The following is a 27,733-nucleotide window of genomic DNA, read 5'->3' as shown; positions in this document are numbered from 1 at the left end:
CACTATTATCTTTTAATTCTACTATTCTTAACACTAGAAAGACTGAAAATTAAGTACACCTAATTGCCCAAAAGCAGTCAAAATGACTGCATTGGAAAAGAATAATTAATGTGTAAAGAAATTTGTTTAAAATTCATTTTTAATATTTTTATATTATTTACAGTTATATAACAAGTTATGAGTAAATATTAACAACAAAAAATTTACTTCACTTGGAAAAAATAATTTATCCATTATTATTTGTACATTTTTTGCAAATGAAAGTGGAAATCCTTTTATGTGTACTTCTTCCAAAAACATACTTTTGACTTTTTCACATATATTTGTTTTATTGTTGTGGCAAAGTCGTACTTGACAAATTTTGTTCAGTTCTGTATTCGGTGAAAAGCTGTTCTGCTAATTTGAAGCAAGAACTCTTTTCGTTGTATTTGTATTCTTGTCGTTTTTTTAAAGAATCGAAGCATTTATAGCAGCCAAACGTAAAATATTGAAAAATATTTTGGAGGGGCCATCTATTATTAGCTTTTACGGTATATTTTCTGGCCATTTGATCCCTCATATCAACTCCAAATTTTGTGCTGTTATAAAATTGAATAGATTCCGGTAACAGTTTTCTATTACTTTTATCAATTTTCAGAAATTTATGCTTAGAACTTAGAACAGCTACTCTTTTATTTGGTTTGCTTTTATATATTGTAAAAATACAATTCTCTGATTTATATAGCAGAGTGGAAAAACGAAGCATGTTATCCTTCGTTTGTTTGGCTGATTTGGGTAGTTCTCTTTTGTTTCCTTTAATAGTACCAACTACAGTTGTTTTTTGGCCAATATTTTTGTCGCGAGTGACATGCTAGTGGAAAGGTTATCGATCGTGATATTTCTTCCACAGCTTCTATATGGCTCGACAAGTTCCAGAAGAACGTGTTCACTGAGATTCGAATAACAAGTACTACTTTAGCTTATTGAGAAACCGCAACTTATCAAGTATACGCCCAAATCGACAGTTTTTCATGTACTTGTATGTTATCACGTGACGGTAATCGAAAAAAAAAAAAAAAATAAAAACTGTTATTTTAATACAGAGCTGAACTGGTCATAAAAGAAATTTGCTCAATTCAATAATTAGAGTCATTTGATTATTTAAATTTTCCCAAGCAGTCAAAATGACTGCTTTTGGGCAATATAGTTATAACATATATATATATATATATACCGGAAACGAAAGAAGGGGTAACTACAATTATTAATAAAAGCATTTATACGTTGTACAAAAAGTCACCAAATTCTAAGAAATTGTGTCATTATATACATAATTGTTTTTTTAATTTAAATTAAAAAGCAGTCAAAATGACTTCCTTGGGCAATCTAGTGTTAAGTATTGGGAAGCAATATCAAGACTAATAGCTTAGTGGCCAAATGCCTGGCATTTGTATAAATAAACACTAGATTAAAAAGGGAATTTGATCAGTTCAGAATCCAATCCACCAAATGACGTTTTCGCACACACTTTGATAAGTGATAAGTGACGGAGGGCGTGGTCACCATCCCTCTACCCTGATGGTCAATTGGTTTAGCGCCACCCACACACACACTTTGATACAAGATAGTGATAGTGATAGTGACGGAGGACGTGGCCACCACCTCTTTACTGTTAAGTTAATTAGCATAAAGGGCCACGTCCGCCCTTATACAAAGTAAAGCCAGAGAGGCCACATGGAAGGCTTGCACAAGGCGCCCAAACACTTTGATACAAGATGAACTCCTTGTAAGCACATCATTCACACATTGCGTCACGAATTAGAAACCACTACCTTTTACTTTGTATTGAGAAAATTCGACGGCGCATTTCCCAGGAGTCCTCACATATGTAAATCCCAATAGGACTGCCTTTATACACTTACAGCTTTATGCAAGAAGGAGCCAGTCCCCACACTACAAATACTGGTCTTGATTTCCTGTATGAGTTGTTTAATGTTACTATAATACCACATCGGTTTCCTGAACGTTACGAAAGTAAGATACAGTGGCCCACGCATAGCTCGGATATTAATCCACGTTATTTTGCTGTTCATGGGAATTTTGAAAAATAAAGTATTTGCAAGGAAGTCTGTAAATGAAGCGCAGCTCAAGACCCTTATCATCCAATTTAGGAAAACGCGGGATGGAGAGTTTTGACCGATGCAAACGTTCGCTTACAAGAGATTGTGAAAAAAAAAATTTGGATACGTCTGAATACATTCTGTACTAAATTCCATTCACCAGCTCAGTCAGTCAAGTATGCATTCATTAAGTAATATTTCGATGTTAAATAATAGTGCAATAAAATATATATATATGACACTTCATGCGCCACCCTGCAGTTATAACGCTTGTTTTATAATAGGGGGACTGGAAAGTAATGCCATTTCTGCGCATGTCGACAACAACATGCTAAGGGCAGAAGTGGAAGCAAATCCATGCTAACACTCTTAACCAACCTTGGTCGACCATCCAAGAACATTTAAAGCAGAATAGAAAAATAAGCAAAGCAGGTGTTTGAGTCTCCCCATAATCTGTCCGAAAAGAACAAAGCCAACCTATCCATCCCATGCAACGTATTGCTTCAACGGCACCCTACAGAACCGTTTTTTTGATCGTTTGATGAGTGGAGACAAAAAAATAAATCCTGTATGATAACCCAAAACTCAAAAGGCAGTTTTAATAGGGGTTATAAAGGGTTTACATCCCGAAAAGGCGCTTCTGGGTGTTTGATGGAATATTCGCGGAATTGTTCATTTTGAATTGCTGAAACCTGGAAAAACTGTTAATGTAGACCTTTATTGAGAACAATTGGATGGAGTGAACCAATCTTTAATCGAAAAATATCCGGAACCTGTCAACGGAAAAGGCGCATTCTGCAACACGACAATGCAAGACCACACTGTGTAACACGAACACTGGAAAAATATAATGAATTGGGGTGGGAGGTACTGCCTCACCCACCATATTCGCCCGATATCGCACCCTCGGATTCCCATTTATTCCGATCCCTACAACATTTTCTAAGTGACATAAAATTTGAAAATTTGGATGATGTCCAAAATGCCATCTCGAGATATTTTACTCAAAAACCAAATGATTTTTATCGGCCTGGGAATGAAATCGGCATACTAGATGGCTAAAGGTTGCTGATAACGAGGGTGATTATACGAGATTATAGATTAAAAATAAGAAATTGTTCCAAATGTATTCGTTTGAATTTAATGTAAGAAAGCGACATTACTTTCCAGTCCCCTATTATATTTGTAAATACAGTTAATGGAAACATATATCAGAAATACCCTTTACTTGACATGGCATTTTAGCATATGTAGCAAATAACAGAATATCTTGAGAAAATTCAATTTTATGAAATACCTTTGTGTATTTCATTTGTGTACTTTTATTCGTGAACTAAATTTAGGGCCCAATCCATATGCAACTTTTACTATTGCAAAAGCTATATGAAATGCAATGTAAATAGAATTTATTGAAGATATACCCCTAGCAAATTGCTACATTGTGGCCACTTTCAAGGGGCCGTAAACTCTTCACAGCAAAGATAGCCGAAAGATTTCTATTAAGTATTAGCTAAATTATATTACATTATATATTATATATGATATGTTCAATTAAATACACGATTCATTATTATTTTGAAGGAAAATATTATTTTTAATTTATTGCTCAATCTTCAAAATTGACAAAATCTTTACCTTTCTTAAACATCACTTAATATTAAGTAAAACGGATAACACACATCCAGCAATGTTCAAGAAACAGGCCAATTTACGGTAGCGCATCATAGTGACGCTGGGACATCTGTAAGATCTCTACAAGCTCATGTACAGTTACACGAATACTTCGTGCGTTCGACATTCGAATGCAATCTTGAATGGAGCTGAACTTTAAGCTACGTTTTGCAACTGCGGAAATGAGGAGTCAATAGCTTATTTTGCATTCACTTGTGAACACTTTTCGAATAAGTTCTAACATGAAAATTCCAGTCAGCAACAATAATGGCGTTAAAACAGACAGCCGCAAACAATGTGCTTACTCAAATGCACATCGGAGTTTACGTTTGAGTTAAGCAAGATGTTTATGTGAGTATCGTTTGCTTCATTTTGTTGTTGCAAACAGCGTAAAATTCTTTTGCTTTTCTTCCTTTAGTTTTGAACTTTATGTGTGGCAACAAGATAATTGATTCATAGAATTGTGTTTGTGACAGCCATGTAGAATGGCTCGCTTATTGTGTATCAATTATTTCGCATCGCTGACATATTATTTATAATTAGTGTAATGAAATAAAAGTGAAGGAATACAGTCCATGTGTTACGTATTTATTGTTTGTGAAACATATTAAGTAAAGAACAATTAATACATGATTTCTATTTCTTTCCACCTTGTAACCACCATTCTTTCTTGAATCCTTCAGCAGAAACTTAAAATAAATTCTGCCAAAAAGATTTTCCCATCCAGCTTTACAAAGGCCAAATTTCCTATTTAGCAACTCGATAATTTTACACGCATCTTCCTTCCCTAAGATTTTACATATGCCGTTAGCTTCTCCGCACGCACATTAAGTTTGCTGGAAAGCAGCATATACAGGCAAACATATAGTCCGTAACAAATACTGGTACTAACAACCTTATGTTATATTAATGTCCAGTAATGTATTGGTTGATAGCTTTCTTTAGAAACTAAGCATATAAGCTAACTCAACACACAGCTGTCGTTCCTTATTTTTTAAATTGGAGCTTCAAAAGATATGACTTTTAACAGCAAATTTTAAACATCTTAATTTTACGATATAGCAAGTGAAATCTAACTTTCACAATTACAATTTTCTGCAAAGCGTCCATTATAGTGCCAACCTGTGTTTAAAGAGCATGCCTTTAGCAGACATACGGCTCATCGCTTGAACTTTTGCTCTTTATTAGGTCAAAAAATGTTAAATTATTTTGTTGCTCGTCGCCAGTATGGTAACTTATAACAACATTTTGCCGAAATTGTAAGACTTCGTGTATGATATTTGTTTTGGGTGGGAGGAGAGTAAAATTTAAAACACTTTGTCGATTTTAAAGCTTTGTGTACAATAAATTTGGGGGGGAATAAATTTAAAACACATCTTAAATCTGTCATACTTTAAAAGATTTTTATTTTGGCGATTTTTGAATATCTTGATTCTGAAATTTAAACATGGTAATAAATGTTATGATATTTGTTTTGGGTGGGAGGGGAATAAAATTTAAAACAATTTGTCGATTTTAAGGCTTTGTGTACAATAAATTTGGGGGGAATAAAATTTAAAACACATCTTAAATTCTGTCATACTTTAAAAGATTTTTATTTTGGTGATTTTCGAATATCTTGATTCTGAAATTTAAGCATGGTAATAAATGTTATAATATTTGTTTTGGGTGGGAGGGGAATAAAATTTAAAACACTTTGTGTACAATAAATTTGGGGCGAATAAAATTTAAAACACATCTTAATTCTGTCATACTTTAAAGATTTTTATTTTGGCGATTTTTGAATATCTTGATTCTGAAATTCAAACATGGTAATGAATGTTATAATGGACAATTTCTTAATTACTTTTCAGCAAAGGATGAAAAAAAGCTACTATAAATACATTAAAATCAATTTCATTAAGCTTAATTTTCATTTCTTACTTCCTTGTACGAAGTAAAAAGGAAGTATTGTAATCGCGAAAAGTTTCAGGCAGCATATTTCAACGAAAATATCCATTTTGATCGCTTTCGAATGCAATTTAACGATGTTTTTGCGTGATATCTGTACGCAAGAACAGAATAAAAGACTCGATTACTCCAAAAAAATTATAAAACTGCTTTAAAATTAGTTCTGAAGAGAATTTTTCGTGGCGTCTGTACGAACGTATGTACGTACGTATCTCGCATAACTCAAAAACGAGTAGCCTCAGAACGTTGAAATTTTGTATATAGGACTGCTTAACATGTAGATGTGCACCTCGTATTTTGGTTGCAATTGGCCGCACCAAACGTATATAAATATATTGATATATATATCCACTCTGTTACCCGGCTCAGTAATCTCAGTTTCTTTACTCTTACATGTTTGTAAATTGTACATTTTTTTGCTTTAAAAATGATTGAATTATGTTGTTTTTATCTTCCGATTAAGGTTTTTATGCCTTTAGTAAATCTGTATGCAATGTTTTTAGAATTATCAACAATTTTAAAGTTGTTTAATTGCCGCTAAGCCTTTTTTTTTATGGCGGCAATTGATTGCTTACATTTGAAACAGCAGACTAGCGGATTTGTTGCCAATCTAGAGAAACTTAGCTTCGCAACAACAAAGATAACGCCTTCATTTATTATTGCCAATTAAATCATGCTTAATCCTTTATGGAATTTTTTCGAGGAAATAAGTGTTTAAGATTTAGTACTTCGTAATTTTTAATATAGATATTTTGAGTTTTTATGTATTTTTGCCTTCTCGCGAAGTGAGAACTGAATTAATTGAATGAGAAATACCCAATCGTCTGTGAAAAACTTTCCTTTTTTGTTTTGTTTGCTTAATTTCTTTTATACATCATTCTGGCTTTATTATAGTATTTGAATAAAACATGTGATAATGATTAGCTAATTCTATTCTTTAAATGATATAAATTTTGTGCATTATGAGTTATAATATGAACGAAATATAATACTGTTAAGTGAATCTAGTGCCAGAGTGTCGCTATGGTAAACAAATGTTAGAGTAAATTTTAAAGAATGCATTTATTCTATTATGGTTTATGCGCTGTGGGCGAAGTAGATTTAATTCAATCCAATACGTTTAAATGAAATGCTAGAAAAAATGCATATAATTTAATATTCCGTACAAGGAAGTCATGTGGTGTACACATCAGATTTTTATCATTAATATTTCCTCCTGTGTAATTGTTTCAAAATATTCAGATTATGTGTCAGTTTCCTACACAAAATTCATTTTAGGTTCTTTTTCTGATTGATTTCCAAGACGCTCCAATGTAGTGTACATGCATGTGAACTAAATCGAATAAAGAAAACACTTGATCTAAAAAATCATTATCTATTTATTATTATTATTATTATTATCAACATACAAGTGCAAAGGTGGCTGTTAGGTATATTTTTTCGCATAGGTACTAAGAAGACAATAAATTTTCATTCATCATCGTTTTTATCGCTTTACAAATTTTAAATAATTTTATATCAATTACAAGAGTAGGGTATTTCCCCATATGATTAAAATGGGTAAGATAGTTAATTGATATGCAAAGCACATGATTACAATACATTATCAGAATAAGTAAAATATCTATATACGTAAATATTATGCAATCTGAATAATAAAATATTCAAGGTTAACAAACTGTATTGCATATTAAATGAGTGAATACATGACTTCAAATATATCAAGTTTTGAAACTAATGAACTACAACAGAAATTTTACATAATTAAATTTAATACTGTATTTACATATTCACAACAATCGGCAAGTAACAATATAAAACTTATTCAATGGTATCTAATTTTATAACTACACTTTTTGAATACTGCAACCTTCATTATAATTTTATAAATGCCTTGAAATATGCTATACCATTGTCAAAAAAGCATGTCAACATTCGCAACAAATAATTAGTAAACAGACTTTTGGAACCAAAACAAATTTTTCATTTGCACATTCATGAAAGACACATTCCAATCAAACAGTTCAGAACAGCTTTACTATAACATACTATGCTATATAAGGAATTTTAAACAAACCATAAAAACAAGAATAGATGCAAATAAACAAAAACTTCTCCTAGAAACTAATAACCAAATAAAATTACCAGCATATAATGATATAGGCAATTTAATGTTATGCAACCGAGATGATCAATTTCATCTTACTTAATATCTTATTATGCAACCAATTAAGACACTTAATGGCATACCAATTAAACAGCCTAAAACAAGCTATGCAATTAAAAAAACACAAGTCACAAAACAAAACTGTTTCATAATGTTAAAATTTCTAGGAACTGCACAATCGCAGGTAGACAATGTGCATATATTATGAGTACCAATTTAAGATGCCAATCTAAGATGCAGGCCCATGAAATATTTGTTTCATCCATACTTAAAAACATATGCTGGTAATAAAAAACAAATATTTTAAGTTTTTATTTTAATTAATGCATTATTTCTTATGTTAAAATTTGCCCTGACCTTCTACTGTTTCTCCTAACGCATAGAATGTGCAAAATGAAGTGAGGTTAAAGTAAAAAGCAAGGATCTACATTTAAGAGAAAGGCAACATCAACCGGCTGTATTGACATGGAATCATTGTTTCTGTCCAAACGTTAAAAATTAAAGTAAGTTTAGTTAATTGTTTCAGTTTGTAATTTCAAGTTAAGTCCAACAAGATCCTAAGTTATTATACAATGTTGCATTTACTTACTCTTCTAGTACAGTTAGGAAAAGATGAGATAATTCCTCTGGCAGTTTAGAAGGTTAGACTTCAGTTCAGATTACGTTAAATTGAGTTTAATTTTATAAACTTGTTCTTTAAAATGTGTGTTAATAACATAGACCTTACAAAATGCTTTGTTTCAAAGGTTATTTCAATAGAATAGAAATATATATATATCAAATTATCTTTGTTAACAGTATAAGAGAAACCTAACATTACATATATCACAAATTTAAAAATAAATCTCTATATGCACTCTTTAGTAAAATATTTATGGCCTTAAATTTTAAGGCTTTAATGTTTATAATTAATTTTAAATGTGAGTTAATAAAAAAAAATCTGGAGGCCCAGAGGAAATAAGTTTACCAAAAATCTGTTTTCAGCAAAACAGGTGATACTTCAACCAAGTTTCAAAAATAATCCAAATGTGGCAAAAAAAAGTATGAATAGTCACTTTGGTAAAATCTGCAGTCATTTATAATAATAAATGTCACTGACATTACTCCATGCCAGAGGAGAAGGGTGAAGAGAAACTTTTTATTCCAATGACGCTGAAAATGCTCGTAAAAGTTATGACTTTAAGCATATTTGAAATTAAGTTGGCTTTAAATTATAAGAGTTAAATATATAATTAAAAAAAAAACAATTCTGCAACATATAACATTTGTAACATCTTTTATTACTTCTAAAAATAATGGAAACTTTCATAATATTGTTAAATATATCAATTAAACACTGTAAAATGTAGAATTCAAACTAATTACAAATGTACTTGCATATTTTAACTCAGATTGTTAAGCAAGTAGACATTGATTAAATAAAATCTGGCAGGTAAATCACAATATTTGCATTCACATAAATGGTAATACGTTTACAGTTTTTTTTTTAAAAGGCCTCTATTAATTAACTTTTTTAAAAGAAAAATCCCTCTTTGCGCAAAATGGGGAAAATAAACCGATTAATCCATAACTAAGTTCTGAATGCAGGAAAATTTTGAATCTAAGTCCTCAGATATAAATTTTGTCTTTTTAAAAGAATTATTTGCATTTAAAATTCCACAATAATGAATGATTACATTTTATTGGAGATGAATAATTATTACACACATAGAAAGAGACTATTTATTTATCTTTGAAAATATTCTAATCAATAATAATAACTTATAAATTTAAACAATTATATTTTTATTTCAGTTTTAGGATTACCATTTTGAATTCTATGATGAAAAATGTAAATTCCTCAAGTGAAAGGATATTTTTAAAGGAAGTTAACTATATTTCATTTAAATTATGGATATCAAAACATCCAAGGATTAAGGAACTTAAATTACGAACTGCTAAATTACTAAAATTTTTCAATAACGAATGATGATAACAAACAAATTTCAAACTTTAACAAAAATTTAAAATAAAATCGAATTTGCAGTTTTGGAAAAAAATGAAATTAGCAATTTGTTCCATGAATTTGGAGGAGGGGATCTATTTCAGTAGTAAATTATTTTACACATACTTTTATACATACACATTATAATTTGCTATAACATAAATATAAATGGCTTCCATGCATAATATACTGCCTTTTATGATTCCTTGCAAGACAGGAAAATATATGATGATTAAACTTTTCAAATGTGATATCTTTTATCAACTACTAATAAATGTAATGCTACATGAATCTCTAAAAATTGCAAGAGTTTAAAAAAATAGCTGCATTACAACACTTACTGCCATGTTAATAGCATCAAAGTAGTCAAAGCTATTCATAAAATAACAATAATAATTAACTAATAACAACTGAATAGAAATAAATTTCTTTTACTTCTAAAAAAATAAACTAGAACTGCACCAGTTCCTTAACATCCAAAATAATAATAACATATTAAATTACAGCTGCAAAGAGATGAAATTTATGCTTATGCTTCTAAAGAATAAGATTAAAGTAAATAACTGTAGAGACATGAAATTTACTCTTTTACTTCTTTAAAATAGTAAAGTAAATTACAACCACACAGAAACAAAATCTATGTTTTTACTTCTAAAAAGAATTATAATTTAAACTACAACTAAATAAAAATGAAATTTATTTTTTCACTACGCCCAATTTCTCTATTGCAAAAACATAGCAAAATAGATAGCTATTGTCTTTAAAATGTGCTAGATGGCAAACCATTTATTTTTATACATGCATATGCATAAAACAGAACATATGCCTCTTAAATATTGAATTTACATGTACTAGCAAATACATTGGAGAAAAGCACACAGTGAACTAAATTTCCAACAAAAAAGGCAAATTTAACTGATCAAGAAGTATTTTCCGTCCACATTTCCATTAAGATTCAACGGAAAAAAGGAAAAACCTTTGCAATGTACGCAACGATGAAATTTAGAATGCATGGAAGTTTGAAAGGCGCTAGTGCTCTTAGATTATATTTCTATTATAGTACCTGCATACAGATAAAAATATCCTTTTAAATAAAAATGTCATTAAAATGTTTCATAGTTGCATAAATATAATTATTCAATAACTCATTTCATACTAAACAATGCTTTAATCACAGATGGCTATCAAATGAATTTGATTATATTTTTTATGCAGATGTTATGAAAAAATTTTAATAAAATTGGAAGTTTAATGCAGAAATGGTTGTGATTCTGCAGAGTAAAGTAAAAATAATTGTTTTGATTTGTTACACAGTGAATCACTGAAAATATTAGCTGTAATTTTATTTATAACCTGTAAAGATATAGTAATTTTTCAATTAAACAAAATTTGGAAAAAAAAAATTTTCTTCTCAAAATGAAATTAAAAACAATAAAAATGCAATGTTTTCGAGTAAATTTCAATGTAAGTGAGAGGTTTTTATGAACAGTAAATTTAGTACACAGCTGCAAATATACTGAAACATGTTACTCTTCTATTAAATCCTAAATTAAAAGTGTTACAATAAAATAACTACTAGTGTGATATATTTTTTGCTGTTTCAATTTTTTTGTCCAAACAGAGACCCAAAGTGAATTGAGCTACTGTTCTCAACTGAGGTAATTTCAAATGCTGCCATACTTAGAAACATCATTTAATGCAGTTCCGAGTAAAATTTTGACTGAAGAACCACTTTTAAATAAAGGTACACGAATAACATAGGCTTTTTAGTTATATATAAAATGCTGTAAGTCAGTTCTAACAAAATTTTGTAAATTTCTAATGAGACAAATGATAGTGTTTTACACCTTTCATTACTTTTTTTAATTTCAGATGTTAATTTTGTAATGGAAATACGTAAAGTCTCCTTACTTAGATTTCACCCACTTATGATACAGAATTTGTATTATTTTTTCACGAACACCACAAGCATCTACTTGATGACAAGCAAGAAAAGGCCATTTTAGGACAGAATACTTAACAAAGGATGATCTATGATCTGTTGTATGCTATACTGATTTTAATAAATTTAGAAGTTATAAAATAGTTCACAAGCTGACAAATCCAGAGAAAGCAAAATTTATTTACAGAGGCATTAAAACATAGAAAAACTAACCTATGACTATTTCTCATAAACCACATAAAAATACACAACAAGATGTATGCAGCTTATAGGCTGTAGTTTGCTCGAGCCAAGTTGGTTAGCTGCTTATGGCCTTAGAAAAAATACATTCAGTTCATTTAAATAAGCCAGCAATATCTCCTAAAAATTATCCAATCAATTCACACTTTCAAAATTCAACACTAAGTGTTTACACATTTATTAATTTTTCGGTTATACTCCAAGAATTATGGGTCAGACATGCCTTTTTATTTACGTACTCTTCTTTTGCAAAAGAAGCACGTTTATTGCTAACCACTTGACACACAAGATACACAAAGAACAACTGGTCTATGTATTGTATATACTAGTTCTTTCATTAATTTTTAATGACTATGCATTTTTGAAGCATTGTTGCATCAATATTCATGTAAATTCATGTAATAGCTTCTTAAAAATGTATACAGTACTGTAGTAATCTTTTTTATATTGCTATTCAAATAAAAGCAAGGAAACAAAAACATAGATAATTTATCAAAATGCTTAATTTTACTTGGTCTAGAAGAAACAGGTTACTCTGACCTCTGAAGTATAGATAACTGAAGCATGATGCAAGGCGTAAGAAAAGAATAACTTTTTTTAAATGCAGAACAAGTAAAGGAGTAACATTACTCATGTAAGGAAGAAATAAAAGAATATTACTATTCATGCAAGCATTAAGTAAAAGATTATTATTCATGCAAGAATTAAGTAAAGGATTATTATTCATGCCAGGAGAAAGTAAAGAAATAACATTACTCATGTCGAGAATGTACAGCTAAGTCCTACTTATTACTATTCAAGAACTGAGTATATATATTCATTACAGTTTTATAGCATTTATTATATTTTGTTGCTAACTAAAACTGTAATAATCAAGTTAGTAAATTAACAAAAGATGGCTCAGATGCAAGTTATGAATTATTTTAACATGTTTTTTATTGTATATATAAGAGAGTTTATTGTACACATTTTAAGGGAAAATGTTTACAAATTCCTTAATAAGATGGCTCAATGATTATTCTGTATGAAAGTAGGAACTCAATGACTATTCAAGCTCACATTTTTATGGCAATAACTTTTATGACAACAAGGCTTGTTTCTTTTTTGGAAGGAGTGTCAAAACATCTTTGATGACATAAGGGACATACCTGGAAACAATTATTTGTAATTTTCTTTCTGATTATTCAGTACATCAATTTCATTCATTACTTTTCTTTACTTTAGCAGCTAAGGATTCAATTAATAATAACAAGGAAATGCAGTTTGTTGAATTTACCATAGAAAGCTTATAGAATTTACTGCAGATCCAAAACGTATAGCCATATTTCAAGAATATATTTCAAGGATTACCAAAATGTCACTAGAGATGTTTTGCTACCTAAAAAATTCTTGTTGCCAAAAATTTATTGCCAAGAAAATGTAAACTGGATAGACAATAAATATCCAGAAGTATACTATATGTGGCATTAGAAACATCATCTAATTACTATAATGATGGAAATTCATATAATTACTAATTAGCTAAAATTTATAAATATAATTATTGGGTTATATGTGTTATTAAATAATAAAATGAATTACACCAATTATATATATTATTAATAAACAGAATAAAGATACAAACTATTAAGAAGTGTTTCTAAATCACCTTTAGTTTGTTAAGCAGTGCATAGATTTAATTTCAGTCTGAAAATGATATTAACAATATAACACGACGTAAAAAAAACAGAAAGACTAAATTGCAGGCATTTTTAATGCCTAAAACTGAATTTACATGATATTCATTTCAAGAATAAGTAATGCTTCCTACAACATACAGACAATATTATGAAATAACCTGCACATGCAGGTATCCATTCAGAGGATAAAAACACTTTAGAACTGACATGGCACAAGATCAACACAGCTTAGTGTTGACATGAAACATAATAGACATTTGCACAGGATCAACACTGGCATGGGTTTTTGATCTGCTGTGTCAGTCTTGTGCATGCCAAGGGTCTATGCAATATTGACCTAGTGCCATAGTCAACATGAGTAACCATTTTCATCAAAGTTAAATTCAAGATATTTACAATGGGTTCACCTAAATTCCTACTTTCACATCTTCCACAATTTCACTCATATTGTAGCAGCTGGATATGAGATTAATTATAGACTAGAAGTTATCTGCTTCATAAGAGGATCACATGTGGAAGTTTCTTAATTTTTTGTAAATGAATATAGAGGTAACTGGTAAATAAAGAAAGGTTTAAAAAAATTCCAGAACACTTTCTTTCATCAGTAACACACTAAGATCAGTTACTTTTAAATGGTACACTCTGGGATATTTCAATGTAAAAATTATACATAAATGAGGAATGTCTCAAGTTCTCAATTTTAAGTGTTTTATTATACGGAAATCTATATCAATATAAAATGATCCAAAAATTAAACATAGTATTAAATACAGAAGTTTAATTCATTTCTTAAGAAAAAACCAGAATTTCAGACATTACAAATATAAATAATTGATAAGTAATGTATTCCAATCTCATGCACAAAATATGACTGAATACTTTAAGGAAGATAGGATGAGAAGAAGGTATAATAATAGATGTATCTTCTTGCATTATGTATCAATAATGATGGAAAAAACTTAATAAAAAGGGTTGGGAATGTTAAAAGTCTTTTCTCAAACTCAGCTGCATTTATTCTATACAAATCAACATTTTGCTTCAAGCAAAATACCACAACAAATGTAAAAAATAAATAAACAAAACCTTGAATTAAAATAAAATTAGTGTAATGAAATAAATATTTGTTCCAGTAATTTATTTCACTCAACCGACTCAACAGTTGGGAAAGCAATTCAGAAACAATTAATAGTAAGAACACAAAGTAACTAACATAAATTTGGCAATACTAGCTCCAAGTATTACGAAACAGCATTGAATTTGGCATAAATTTTAAGAAAATCAGTGACTGAAATGACATTGTGATTTCCTTTATTTGTTGTAAAATTAATCTGGGAAAATATCAAATACTATAATAATGTTAAATCAATAGAGCCAAAGTTTGGAGACCAAGGGCAAATCTTTTACGAATGCCTCTCTTTCATCAGTTCATTTTAATGCAATAAATACTGCTGATACGGATTTTATACTATAGTATTTCATAAAATAACCTAATAATTTATATTTTTTCCCTTTCAGAGTTATTTAAAAAATATATTTCACCTGTCTGTATATTTTTTCATTGATTCACTTAAATACTTATTACATGAAATAAATTATAAACAATGATCTTCCCCTGCCCACAGAAAAAATTTGGATATGCTGGAAAAAAACAATATACTCGAAAAAACTTTAGTTGATTTTTGTTTACATATTAAAGAGACACAAACTAAATTAAAATATAAGGTTTAAAAGTTTATTCTTGTTTTTACCTTGAATTCTTAAAATCTAGAAATGAAAACGTTTTAAAAAATTTTATATATTTTAAACATTGCAGAAGGATTTTTTTTAAGGTTTTTTTGGAGACCTCGGGTAAATGCCTCTTCTCCCATACATAAATCAGGCCCTATAAACCAAAACTTCTATTGTCATACATTTCTCTGTTCTGTGCCATTGAATAACTTTCATTTATTATTTTTCATAGAACTGAACATAAATAATGAATACAGTCCCAGGATCACTCATTTCTGCACTTATAACAGATTACATTTAGGCTGGATTGGATTGGATTATTCAATTATAGCAAAGCACACGAGGGCTATCTGCCTAAAGGGAAGGATGCCTTCATGGAGGACTTTCTAAGGGAAACCGGCTCATATACACGTTACACATGGAGAAAACCACGAAAATGCTCATGCAGCCAGACCGTTCACGGATTCGAACCTAGGACCGAACTACCAATGTTCAGCGGCTTTACCGCTCAGCCGCTGGTGGACACCATTTAGGCTGGAGTTGACACAGTTTGCTATAATGATGTGAAGATGAAGTAAATGAGAGAACAAGAAATATGTAATACTGGATATTAAAGCTATGGAGATGCAGGTTGGCACATCTCTGCCTCTTTTTCTGTTTTAAACTTCACAGTATTATTTGTGGACTGATGTACCTCCATCTTACCAATAATTTGAGCACAATCATGAATAAATGATTCCTCTTCTATGCCTACACTATTTGCCTACTCATATGATTAGTCAAATAGTAAAGTCATAGAATGTCTGACAGTTTGTCTTGACTATTTGTGACTAGTCACATGATGGGGAGAAAGATAAGAATTTTGAAGTGGTATACAAAAGATTGAAGTATAACAAGAGAACTATTTGTTTAACGTTACTAATGACAGAACTATAGTGAAATAACAATAGTAGCATGATTATTAGCTGCCCCTGTATTAAAGAAAAAAACACAAAACCTTCTAATTTTTAACAACATTCAGTTCTTGCTAAAAAAATTCAAAGCCCAGATATAAATATGCTCCCTCCCAAAAAATAGCAAAACAGTTTAACACTACTCTAGAAATAATTAAAAAGAAATCTAATTTTTGGTCAAGAAATACCATATATTCCAGTCAATAACATATACCACTAGTGTATAATGCACATCTATAATTTCAAACTATATTTTTTAATTTTTAGGTTTATTCACTGTATAACACGCACACTTTTCTTTGCAAAGAAACCTGAAAGATACATGTGCCATGGTCTTATCTTTTGGATCCATTCATTCGAAGATTTTCCCCAGGCTTTTCAACAAAGGTATACTGAATTAACATGCAACACGAGGAACAATAAAAGCTGCATTTGCTTTAGTTGAAATACAGTTGATGTAGTGTCCCTTTTAGTAGAAAATACAGCTCCTACCAAAAAAAAAAAAAAAAAAAAAAAAAATACAGTGCTTGTGTAACCCACTAGCCGGCCGAGCATTCGGTCCCAGGTTCGAATCCTGCAAACAGGCTGGCTGTATGGGCGTCTTCCCCATTTGTAACATGTATATAAGCCAGTTTCCCTTAGAAAGTCTTCCATGAAGGCATCCCTCCCCTTAGACCGATAGCCCTCAAGTGCTTTGAGATAATCGAATAAATCAACCAAACTAATAGCACTGGTGTCAAGTGCAAAGTCATTTAATCTGCAACGAAAAATGGGACTTGTGCTGCAGCAAGGAATTTGGTACTAGTGAAGGCTCTATACATGACAGGAACAAAAATGAAATTACAATAATTAATATGCGAAAGAATAAATGTGCTTTGCATAAAGGAGTAACAAAATGGCCTAGCGGAGAAGAAAGTGTTGCAATCCAGAAAATCAGCAGAATGGATTAATTGTAACAAGGAATGGATTAATCATATGTTTATTTGCCTCAACCTGGGCAAAACAGAATGCAAATAAAAGTGAAAACTTTGAAGTAACTTTTGATGGCGTAAAAATCTAATTTTTGTATACTCTTCTTTTCCTCATTTTTAAATCTATCATTTTTATATCTGGCATATAATATGCACCCATGAATTTCAATCTTTTTTTTTTTTTATTTAAAGTGCGAGTTACGCACTGGAATATATGGTATATTCAACCTAATTCAATAATTTTATTATATAACTTTATATTAGAATGAATACTAAAATTAATTTTTTACAAGTGCTGAAAGAAATAATATTTGTATAAAACTGATTTACAGCAACAGAAAAATATGTCACAAAATACTTACACATTTTACTCTCCACATTAAGCTTTCTAATTAGAACATTTCATTTTTCTCATTTTCATTAATTTTACTACAACTTTTCTACATTATTTTAGATATTAATTCTTTACCATTCAAAGATACTTGACATATCACAGATCATTAGTTTCTTAATTTTCCTCCTCAATATGCTTGAAAGAATGTCATTTATTTCACTGCTGCTATTGATACTGTAAGTTTTTGATTTTACATAGACAGTCTGCTACTAATGAGGCATAAATGCAAAGTGTTCAGAAAAATGCTCAAACTTTCAAAATTTATGCCAAATTTAACACTGTCTAATAATGTTAAAACAGAGGATGAAAATGAAAGAGAAATTTTCCCCAAACACTATCTACACTTTTTTTAACAGAAACTTATTTGAAAATATTTTTCTCAAGCTGTAAATTGACAATGCCAATTACCATTTTTAAAACTTTCTGTGTGACCACATGGTTATGTAATCTGGTGAATGCAATACATTAATCACGTGCAATGGTCTTTTCATTTCTTACCTAAATATCACTCATAAAACCTTTACTGGAATTTTGTATCACAAAAAATTAATTTGCTTGTCATTTCCTGCTGCTTGTTTTTGCTGAATTTATATACTTTTTCTCAATAACTGGGAAAACTGCTCTGTCTCAATGGATGCACATTTTATATATAACATAACATATGCACATGTGTGATGCCACACGACACAGAGCATATTCATTTATAGTGGCATATGGCTGATTAAACATTTTGTGACTTACCGTCCAGCCATTAATAATGATGCATTTTAAAGAGGAGACAACATCATATATGCCACTGTTGTGCCACAGGTATTTTACAAATTTGTGACACAATATTAGGCTTCTGTAACACATGGCACTCTTTGTACTGAAGAATATAGAATTTTCTTAATTAAGAAAAGCAGCCACCTAATCAACAGGTATACTTCATTTCAATCTAAATTAGCAAAGAAAATAAAAATTCGCAAAGAAAATAAGTTCATTTGATCAGAAACCAGCTGATCATCAAGAAAACATTATAGCTACCTATCCAGCTTGCATGATTTGGTGACACAATTCCAGTAATTTTCTAAAGTAGCTTTAGAAAAAGGTAAAAATGAACTTTTGTACATAAATTTTAAATATTCAATTTTAGTAGTTATAATATTAAATTATACATATATATATATGTGTGTGTGTGTGTGTGTGTGTGTATGTGTTTATATATACATTTAATAATAAATAAAGAGATATATCTAATTATTAATATTTTTAAAAAAAATTCACACTTTTTCAAATAATCATCAAACTTCTTTATAACTTCTTTTTACCACAAGATTAAAAAATTGCATGCAATGTTTCATTACTGCACTGCAAAAATTTGATTTTTATCCCCCATTTTTCGTAACAAATGTATATAACTTTAGCTGGGAAAATTTCAGTCTTCAAAAATGTGTGAAAGAAATTAACCTCAAATTTAAAACAATTTGTAAATTTCACACTGACAAGATCTGAAGACACACATGCAAAAATCAAAACAATTTCACATACTTTTTTTTATCAATACGATAGCGAGCATTAAAGAATCAAGAAGACATGTACATCATATATGCTCACACTGACTCCAAATTATCCATCATGAAACCCTAACCATGATACAGGACATCCATCAAATACTTTCTACATTAAGAGGAAGCTAAAATAAATAGCTATAAGTTACTGGCTTTGTAACGTAGCATCGTGACCTGTCATGTATGTAACAGTCTGTGCACTTTTTAGTCCAGTCATTTCTGTGGCATTTTCTCCTGGTGCAGGCATTGCCATTGGAATTTTAGAAGGATCAGAGCTCTGGGGCTGTGTACGGACAGGCGAAGGTGGATTACTGCCGCCGCTTTCGTAATCCTCCTGGAAAAGAATTGATAACAAATTATAAATATTTAAAATCAAGAATAGATCTATCAGTCTTGTTCAATTAAAATAGAAAAGGGTTAATTTCATTTATAGATACAAGTTCAGAAACGTTTAACAAAATAATTAGGCAAAATTAAAAAAAAGAAAGTTAATTAGATTATAACTGCTAGTTTCATACTGAATGAAAAAAAAAAAAAAAAAAAAAAAAAAACCTATCAAAAATCACCTGCATCTGAGAAAGAATGTGTAGACTTCAAGCATTAGCAAACCTTTGTTGTTCTACTATAATATGTTATGAAATACTAAAATTTGTTCAGTACACTTAAAAAGATCAAATAAATAAATGCACAACTAAATAAAATACATATTAAAAATATTTCTAGTTCTTTAGTTATGTACACTGAAAAGTTGGCAAAATAATTTGTTTAGCAATTATTAATAATGAATAATTTGTTTAGCAATTATAGCATTTTTGGTCTGCTGCTTCCTAAAATTTTGTTAATGCGACAATTCAGAGTCAACACTGAAATTCAGTGTTTATTATAATTTCCCTGCCCTTCTGTAACCAGTTTCCCTGATGAAGAAGAACATATTAATTAAGTATAAGTAACTGAAAACTTTTATATATTTACTACAGAATTTAGAGAAATAACTAAGTTCTCGTGCCGGTTCAACTATACACTGCTTGCTTCAATAATGCTATGAAGAATTATCCCTACACAAAAATTATTACCAGTCATTAAGTATCAAGCATTTTCTTCTTCAACAGCACCACTCTACATTAGGGTGTGCCGGAAAAAAAATTTCGTATTTTTCTTTCACTATACCCTGGAAAAGTTGCCTATTGCCTATGCAAAATGCAATAGAAAGTTTTTATGTAAAGATATATCTTCCATTCATGCAGTGCACTTAAAATTTTGAAAAATAGTGAAATATTTCTGTTTTTCACCAATTTGCTATAATTACTGAACTCACTACTTTTGGAATGCAGTTGTTCCTAACGTTAATGTGAAGGCACTAGTTTAAAAACTGTAATTTCATACCATTTATTCCTTGTACAAAAAGCTAACAAAAATTGTAAAAATAGCAATACTTTGCAACTTCTGATGATTCTGATCTTTCATTTTTGTAAACAAACGAACATATTTATCATTTTTAATTTTATTGTTAAAAAAGAGTGCACCTTAAAGTTAGTTTTCTTGAGAGAAGTGTCATCATAATCAAGCTCTCTCTTGTGACAGAACCACACAACTTTTTAGGTGCTTCAGTCACAAAATTGATGCCAGTCTACAACCTGTTTCTGACAAAAGAAGCTTTGCAAATCCAACTACAGCAATGTACCATTCTTTAACTGCTTGCCTGATTATCCCGAGTTATCTCGAGTTCATATATATTGCAGTTAATTATCATCATCAGGGTTTTATTCGGCCTGGAGGAAATGAAGCGAAATATTCAGCTTTGATTGGCAGTTTGCCAAGTTTTGTTGGTTTCATGGTTCTTTTGGCCGGACTGGTCACGTGTTTTCCCTATTGTATAGTATACGTCAGCTTGTGGGCTAATAATGTATAAAGAAGGATAGTTGCATTGAACAAAGGTAAAATAATGGCGATGACGCAAGATAGCGAAAGCGATGATTTTTCAGATAGTGATTATGAAGAGGTGGATACTAAAAACAGTGGAAGTGATTCTTCTGTATATAGCCTTTTTGAAGACTTCAAATGACAACGAGAGATTGTACGCTGTGCTCCCACAAAAGAGATTCTAGAGGTAAGCTAGTAAGGAAAAGAGACCAGATACTAGTGTACAAAATGTAGGGTATCCACTTTGTATTGTATCTTATTTCAAAAACTATTATACAATGATTAATATTTAACTTTTTTTTATTTGCCCGAGATAACTCGGGATAGTAAAGTAATAATAAAATTAAATGCTTTTACACCTGTAAAAAATTAAAAATTCAACTTGAAACGTACATATTTTGTTTTGTTTCCTTGTATTTAATAATAAAATAAAATAAGGTGAAGATTTTTTTGTAATTTTTTTTCAAAAAAATTTGTAAGGGAAGCGGTTAATAGATTTTAAAGAAGGAAAGCTACTGCAACTATCCCACCAAAGCATGTTGACATAGTTCGTTGTTTCAAAGTTGAGTTTTGGCATGGTGAGGATTCAAGTAGTTTTTTTTTTTTTTTTTTTTTTTTTTCTCTCCTCTCCCCTTGGAAAGTGGACGAGCATTCAATAATCGGTGCAACCTTATTCCTCTGATATGATTTTTCAGATTTTTCATCCGTAACATTTGCAAGAATCAGATTTTCGAGATGAGCAAAGAAAGAATTAATTACTGGGAAAGAAAAAATAAATTCTGCTGAATTACTGAATTGATGACTTGAAGTAAATTTTGGGTTAGATATAATGTTTTTGATAGTTTCAAAATCTGTCTTTCGACCATATGTGAAATTTTCGCTGGTTTTGATTTTGAACCAGAGAAGCAGGTAAGAATTTAAAATAAAATGTATCAACTGCTAATTTCATCAGTGTTTTTCTAAGCTCATGTAAAGTCTGGAAACTCAGTTTATAGAGACATTAGGTATTTTTTGGAAGCAGGCAAGATGAAAAATTAACGATGCCTTCACCGGGAATCAAACTGCAGACCTCTGGAATACCGGCCGAGTGTGCAGACCATCACGCCACGAAGGCACGCCAAGAAGGTGGAACAACCTGTATTTTCAAGGATTTCATATAGTGCTTTGGTTATTTGATTATTATGGCAAAGCACACTATGGCTATCTGCCTTGTGGAGACATTAGGTTAATTTGGAAGCATGAAAGATGAAAAATGAGCAACCGCCTTCACCAGGAATCGAACTATGGACCTATGGAATACTAGCCCAGCATGCGGAACCACTACACCATGAAGGCATGCCAAGAAGGTGGGGAAAATACCTTATATACTCTCCCTTTTTAAAGTGCAACTGGGGTTTTTAGAGGACCCAATCACTAAATCCTGGGTGAGGAGAATCATTCATCCAACACCCTTTTTGTTCGGACACCACTGTAGAGACATTAGGTATTTTTTGGAAGCAGGCAAGATGAAAAATTAACAAAGCCTTTGCCGGGAATCTAACCGCGGACCTCTGGAATACCGGCCCAGTGTGCAGACTACCACACCACGAAAGCAGACCAAGAAGGTGCGAGAAATACCTTATAAATTTGCTGTCATTTTTGTAAAAGTGGACCATGATCATGAGCTGCTGAATCATTAAAAAATTGTACCTGAATTTATGGCAGCAGAAATACCAAGTAAAACTGATCCCTGCTATACTTTTCTGTCAATTTTCAGAATGGAGAATACAACAAGTTTAAGGTGAACCACTAAAATTTTTTTACAGCCAGGGGAGTTTTTCCTGTTTGGTCAACTGAAGGATTTGAACCCTGTGGTAACACCATCAAGAGGTAAAACATGTGAACTGCAGTTCATTGAAGCGTATGATACATATCTTTCAAACCAGAATTACTTACATATCCATCACTTTCTATCATATGAAGTTCTTCAAAATGAAGCTCATGTGTAGTCAAATGGTAAATTATGACAGAAGCTACATCTTTAACAAGGTCCTGTAAAGGAGGAAACATGGCCAATAAATTCTAAATTCTGGTTCTTATATGAAGAAATAATGGTCCTCTTTCTCAGTTCTTGAAAATGCTTTTATTTTAATTACCATTGGGATGCCTTTTCTTCCATCAAAGAACAGACCACTTAGCGTTTCCTTAACAGATTGATTCTGCAAATCATTTTTGTTATTAAGAGTTTTTCCTCCTCTTATTTTGCTTTTGTCAACTACTTAATTATCTGAATCAGTTATTGCTTATAATACACAAAATATTTATAATTACACAATATATTTACATAATATTTCATAAATGCAGTCACCATTTCAAATTGTTCGCAGCAAAAATTATGAAATGCCGCTATTTTTACAAAATATGTTCTTTGAGGTTTTTGCACAAACAATAAATAATTTGAAATTACAGCTTTTAAACTTTTTTCATATTTCTCATGCCCCAAAATTTACATTAAGACCTGCAATGCTTTAATAGCAATGAGTTTAGTAACTATAAAGAATTGACGAAAAACATCAAAATTTCACAATTTTTCAAAACTTTTGAGTGCGATTTGTGAATGAAAGGTTTTTCTTAGCTGGGTGATAGGTGCAACTTTTCCAAGGTATAATGACAGAAAAGGGGAAAAAAATGGTTTTCTGACCTACACTATTTTACATTTCTTTTAGTATGTATAATTTATTGTTTATCGTATTTATTATAAACAAAGACTTTTGCTCAAAATATCACTTTTGCCATTATGTACAACGCATGCAACATATGCATTATATAAGTATCATAACAGGATTTATTTTTGAAGTAGTTCAAAAAGATTTCTAATAAGTATTTTACAGATTTTAGGACAGAAAAGATATAATCATATTAAAAAGGAGATTTAAGAATGTATTACTAAAATCAGAATTTTATTTCACTTATTCCTTATTTTACCCCCACATATATACATATATATTTTCACAAACAGTTTTACCTACAGTTACTTGCACATGCAATCTAGTATTAACAAGCTCAAACTTCCAAAACAATCTGGACAATGATTACATATATTCTATAACTTTTCATCTTGCAATGCTTGCATTAACAAACCCTCAAATTTTTTCATACAAACAAAATCTTACTACAAATAATACATTATTGCTATCACATCCATCAGCAAGAATTTATATCTGTTACACTAGCACCAAAATCTCAGTCACAAGTTCTACATCAGTATTTAACACTAGAAAGACTGAAACTCAGTATATACCTATATTGCCCACAAGCAAACAAAATGACTGCATTGTGAAAGAATAACTAATGTGTAAAGAAATTTATTTAAAATTCATTTTTAATATTTTTTATATTATTTACAGTTATATAACAAGTTATTAGTAAATATTAACAATAAAAAAAGTACTTCACTTGGAAAAAAATAATTTATGCATTATTATTTGTACATTTTTTGCAAATGAAAGTGGAAATCTTTTTTTTGCAAATGCAAGTGGAAATCTTTTTATGTGTACATCTTCCACAAACATACTTTTGACATTTTTCACAAATATTATTTGTTTTGTTATTGTGGCAAAGTCACACTTGACAAAGCGCAAATTTTGCGTTTATTAGAATGGGTTGAATTTGATAATGTTGCAATTGATCTTTGTGGGTCTTCATGTTCTGATGACTTTTTCTGACTTGCAGCGATGTGTTCGGTGGAAAGCTGTTCTGCTAATTGAAGCACGAACTCTTTTCGCTGTATTTGTATTCCTGTCGTTTCTTTGTAAATGATCCAGGCATTTATAGCAGCCAAATCTAAAATATTGAAAAATATTTTGGAGGGGCCATCTATTATTAGCTTTTACTGTATATTTTCTAGTCATTTGATCCGTCATATCAACTCCAAATTTTGTGCTGTTATAAAATTAAATACATTCCGGTAACAGTTTTTTTTATTACTTTTATCAATTTTCAGAAATTTATGCTTAGAACTTAGAACAGCTACTCTTTTATTTAGTTTGCTTTTATATATAGTAAGAACACAATTGTGTGTGTGATTTATATAGCAGAGTGGGAAAACGAGGCATTTTATCCTTCGTTTGTTTGGCTGATTTGGGTAGTTCTCTTTTGTTTCCTCTAATAGTAGCAAGTATAGTTGTTTTTTTGGCCAATATTTTTGTCGCGAGTGACATGCTAGTGGAAAATTATTGGTCGTGATATTTCTTCCACAGCTTGTATATGGCTCGACAAGTTCCAGAAGAACGTGTTCGCTGAGATTCGAATAAAAAGTACTACTTTAGCTTATTGAGAAACTGCAACTTATCAAGTATATGCCCAAATCTGCAAATTATCGCGCACTTGTATGTTATCATGTGATGATAATCGAAAAAAATGAAAACTTATTTCAATACACAGCCGAACTGGTCATATAAGAAATTTACTCAATTCAATAATAAGAGTCATTTGATTATTTAAAACTTCCCAAGCAGTTAAAATGACTGCTTTTGGGCAATATAGGTATAACACACAAACGCATATATATATATTGAAAATGAAAGAAGGGGGTAACTACAATTGTTAATAAACGCATTTATATGTTGTAGTGTCATTATATACATAATTGTTTTTCTAATTGAAATTTAAAAGCAGTCAAAATGACTTCCTTGGGCAATCTAATGTTAAAACGATGTGACTGCATGGAAGTACTAATGTATGTATAACTATAACTTATTTTATGCTAGGGTATTCACCTGCATCCCTCAACAAATTTGCAAGCAATCAAATGATGCCTTTTGCTGATGAAACAGATTTTAAGCCTTGGGAGGTCAATATAACGACTTTTTTTCATTTCTTGTTTGATAACTGCATTTAAGATCGCAGCAAACAGAATACCGCTCTCTAATGCTCATATCTGTCACCACATGTATTCTACTAATTTAAGATAGTTTCCCAATGAGCCAATTTTCAGATTTTATTCAAGCACAGTTGCCAACATCACAATTGTGTCTTCTGGTATGGACAGTTTGATTGCAAGAGTACTGGAACACACACAATTTTTTTTTAATAAAATACCACATATCTGAAAAGAAAGAACTGCATCTGTTTCATTTCTTGGCAAAGCTAGCCAAACACACAACATAAGTTAACAAGTTACTTGTGTTGTTGTGTAGTAACATGATAAAGACAGTTAACATGAGATGAATTAATTCTATCTTAAGAATTTTCTGCAGGAGAAGAATTACCAAAAAAAGAAAAATTTCAGACAATACCTCCTATCACACTGTCCAGGACACATTTCTGGAAATGTAGGTCTATAAATCTTGCCTTTAAATTCTCCTAAACCTTCTGAAAGACTAGGACTAAAATCCCTACCAACTCTTTAAAATCAAAAAGCAACAAAGATTATTTTTGAAAAAAAAGTTCAGAAAAGAAAAGTGAATTTCCCAGAGAAAACTGATACACATTTAAATATTCTGACACAATTACATGGGAAAAAACTCTTATCATGAAAAAATATAAAAGAAGCCAAATGAAATTAATTTTAAAGTAATTATAATAGCTTTTTTGTTTTGTTATAAAAAATGTTTCAGAAATTGTGCTTTATATTTATAGCATTTATTTAGTTTATTTTCCAAAATCAAAATATTCCTGAGCAACAAAAATGAAAAGTAATCTCACTCAAGACAGGAGAAAATAAAAATATTTTATTTTAACCTTATTTCTTTAATATAACTTCAATATATTATCATTATTTTTATGATAATGTTCAATGTTATGTTTGTAAAAAAAAAAAAAAATCATCCGAAAATTCAGAAATCTCTGAATAAAAATTTTTTTTAATACAAACTGATACAGAAATAGTCAAAATGATAGTAAGTTGCCAAATTCTGCACCCTATAATAAATATTTTATGAAATCTTTTCTCATGCCCAAAAAAGAAATAATTTCAAAATGTTTATGTTTCAGTGGAGGCAGCGTCTCAGGCTTAAAACTCAAGTATGTAGTATATTAAGTAAAGAATTCAAACATTAACCCATCAAAAAATATTACTCAAAATGTTCTAAAAAAACAGACAGAATTGTCAAATAAGTAAAATTAAGGAATTTTTGCAGATTATGGCTGAAATTAAGGACCAAAAATCTCTTCCATGAAATCTTTTCAGGACCATACAACCCTGAGTTAGTTAAAAATGATGAACAGCATATCAAATTACCAAAAACTAATTTTTTATTTAATTAAATCTGTGCTCTTTAAAGGTCGTGGAAATAAAGAAAAAAGGAAATGGAAAAATTCTCTACTGCATTGACAACCACCCTATTCCATAAACAAACTAGTGTTTTGGGCTCATGTTCATGGCTGCAGTGGTCAAACTATATCTCTTAATTATATTTTTGTTTAGACAGACTGCAAATGGCAATTTTCTTCATTGCATTATTTAAAAATATAAAAAAGTTAAAGCTACATCATGAATTACAACA

At 30.4% G+C, this 27,733-nt stretch overlaps 1 protein-coding gene across 1 annotated transcript in view; it reads right to left on the bottom strand.

Moving 5' to 3' along the window:
- Nucleotides 1-7,081: 7,081 nt before the first annotated feature.
- Nucleotides 7,082-27,733, bottom strand: part of LOC118191311 (dnaJ homolog subfamily C member 5-like) — a 39,079-nt gene continuing 18,427 nt past the window's right edge. Inside the window, exon 6 of the mRNA XM_035362112.2 lies at nt 7,082-19,662. Coding sequence (XP_035218003.1) covers nt 19,474-19,662 — 189 coding nt within the window. The 3' untranslated portion in view covers nt 7,082-19,473. The remainder of the gene's footprint in view (nt 19,663-27,733) is intronic.

Source organism: Stegodyphus dumicola, chromosome 9 (assembly GCF_044657685.1).
Source record: "Stegodyphus dumicola isolate Sdum_Otavi_A_Nest chromosome 9, ASM4465768v1".
Classification (NCBI taxonomy): Eukaryota; Metazoa; Arthropoda; class Arachnida; order Araneae; family Eresidae; genus Stegodyphus; species Stegodyphus dumicola.
The sequence above is the reverse complement of the archived record's forward strand: the minus strand, read 5'-3'. Positions and strand labels throughout refer to the sequence as shown.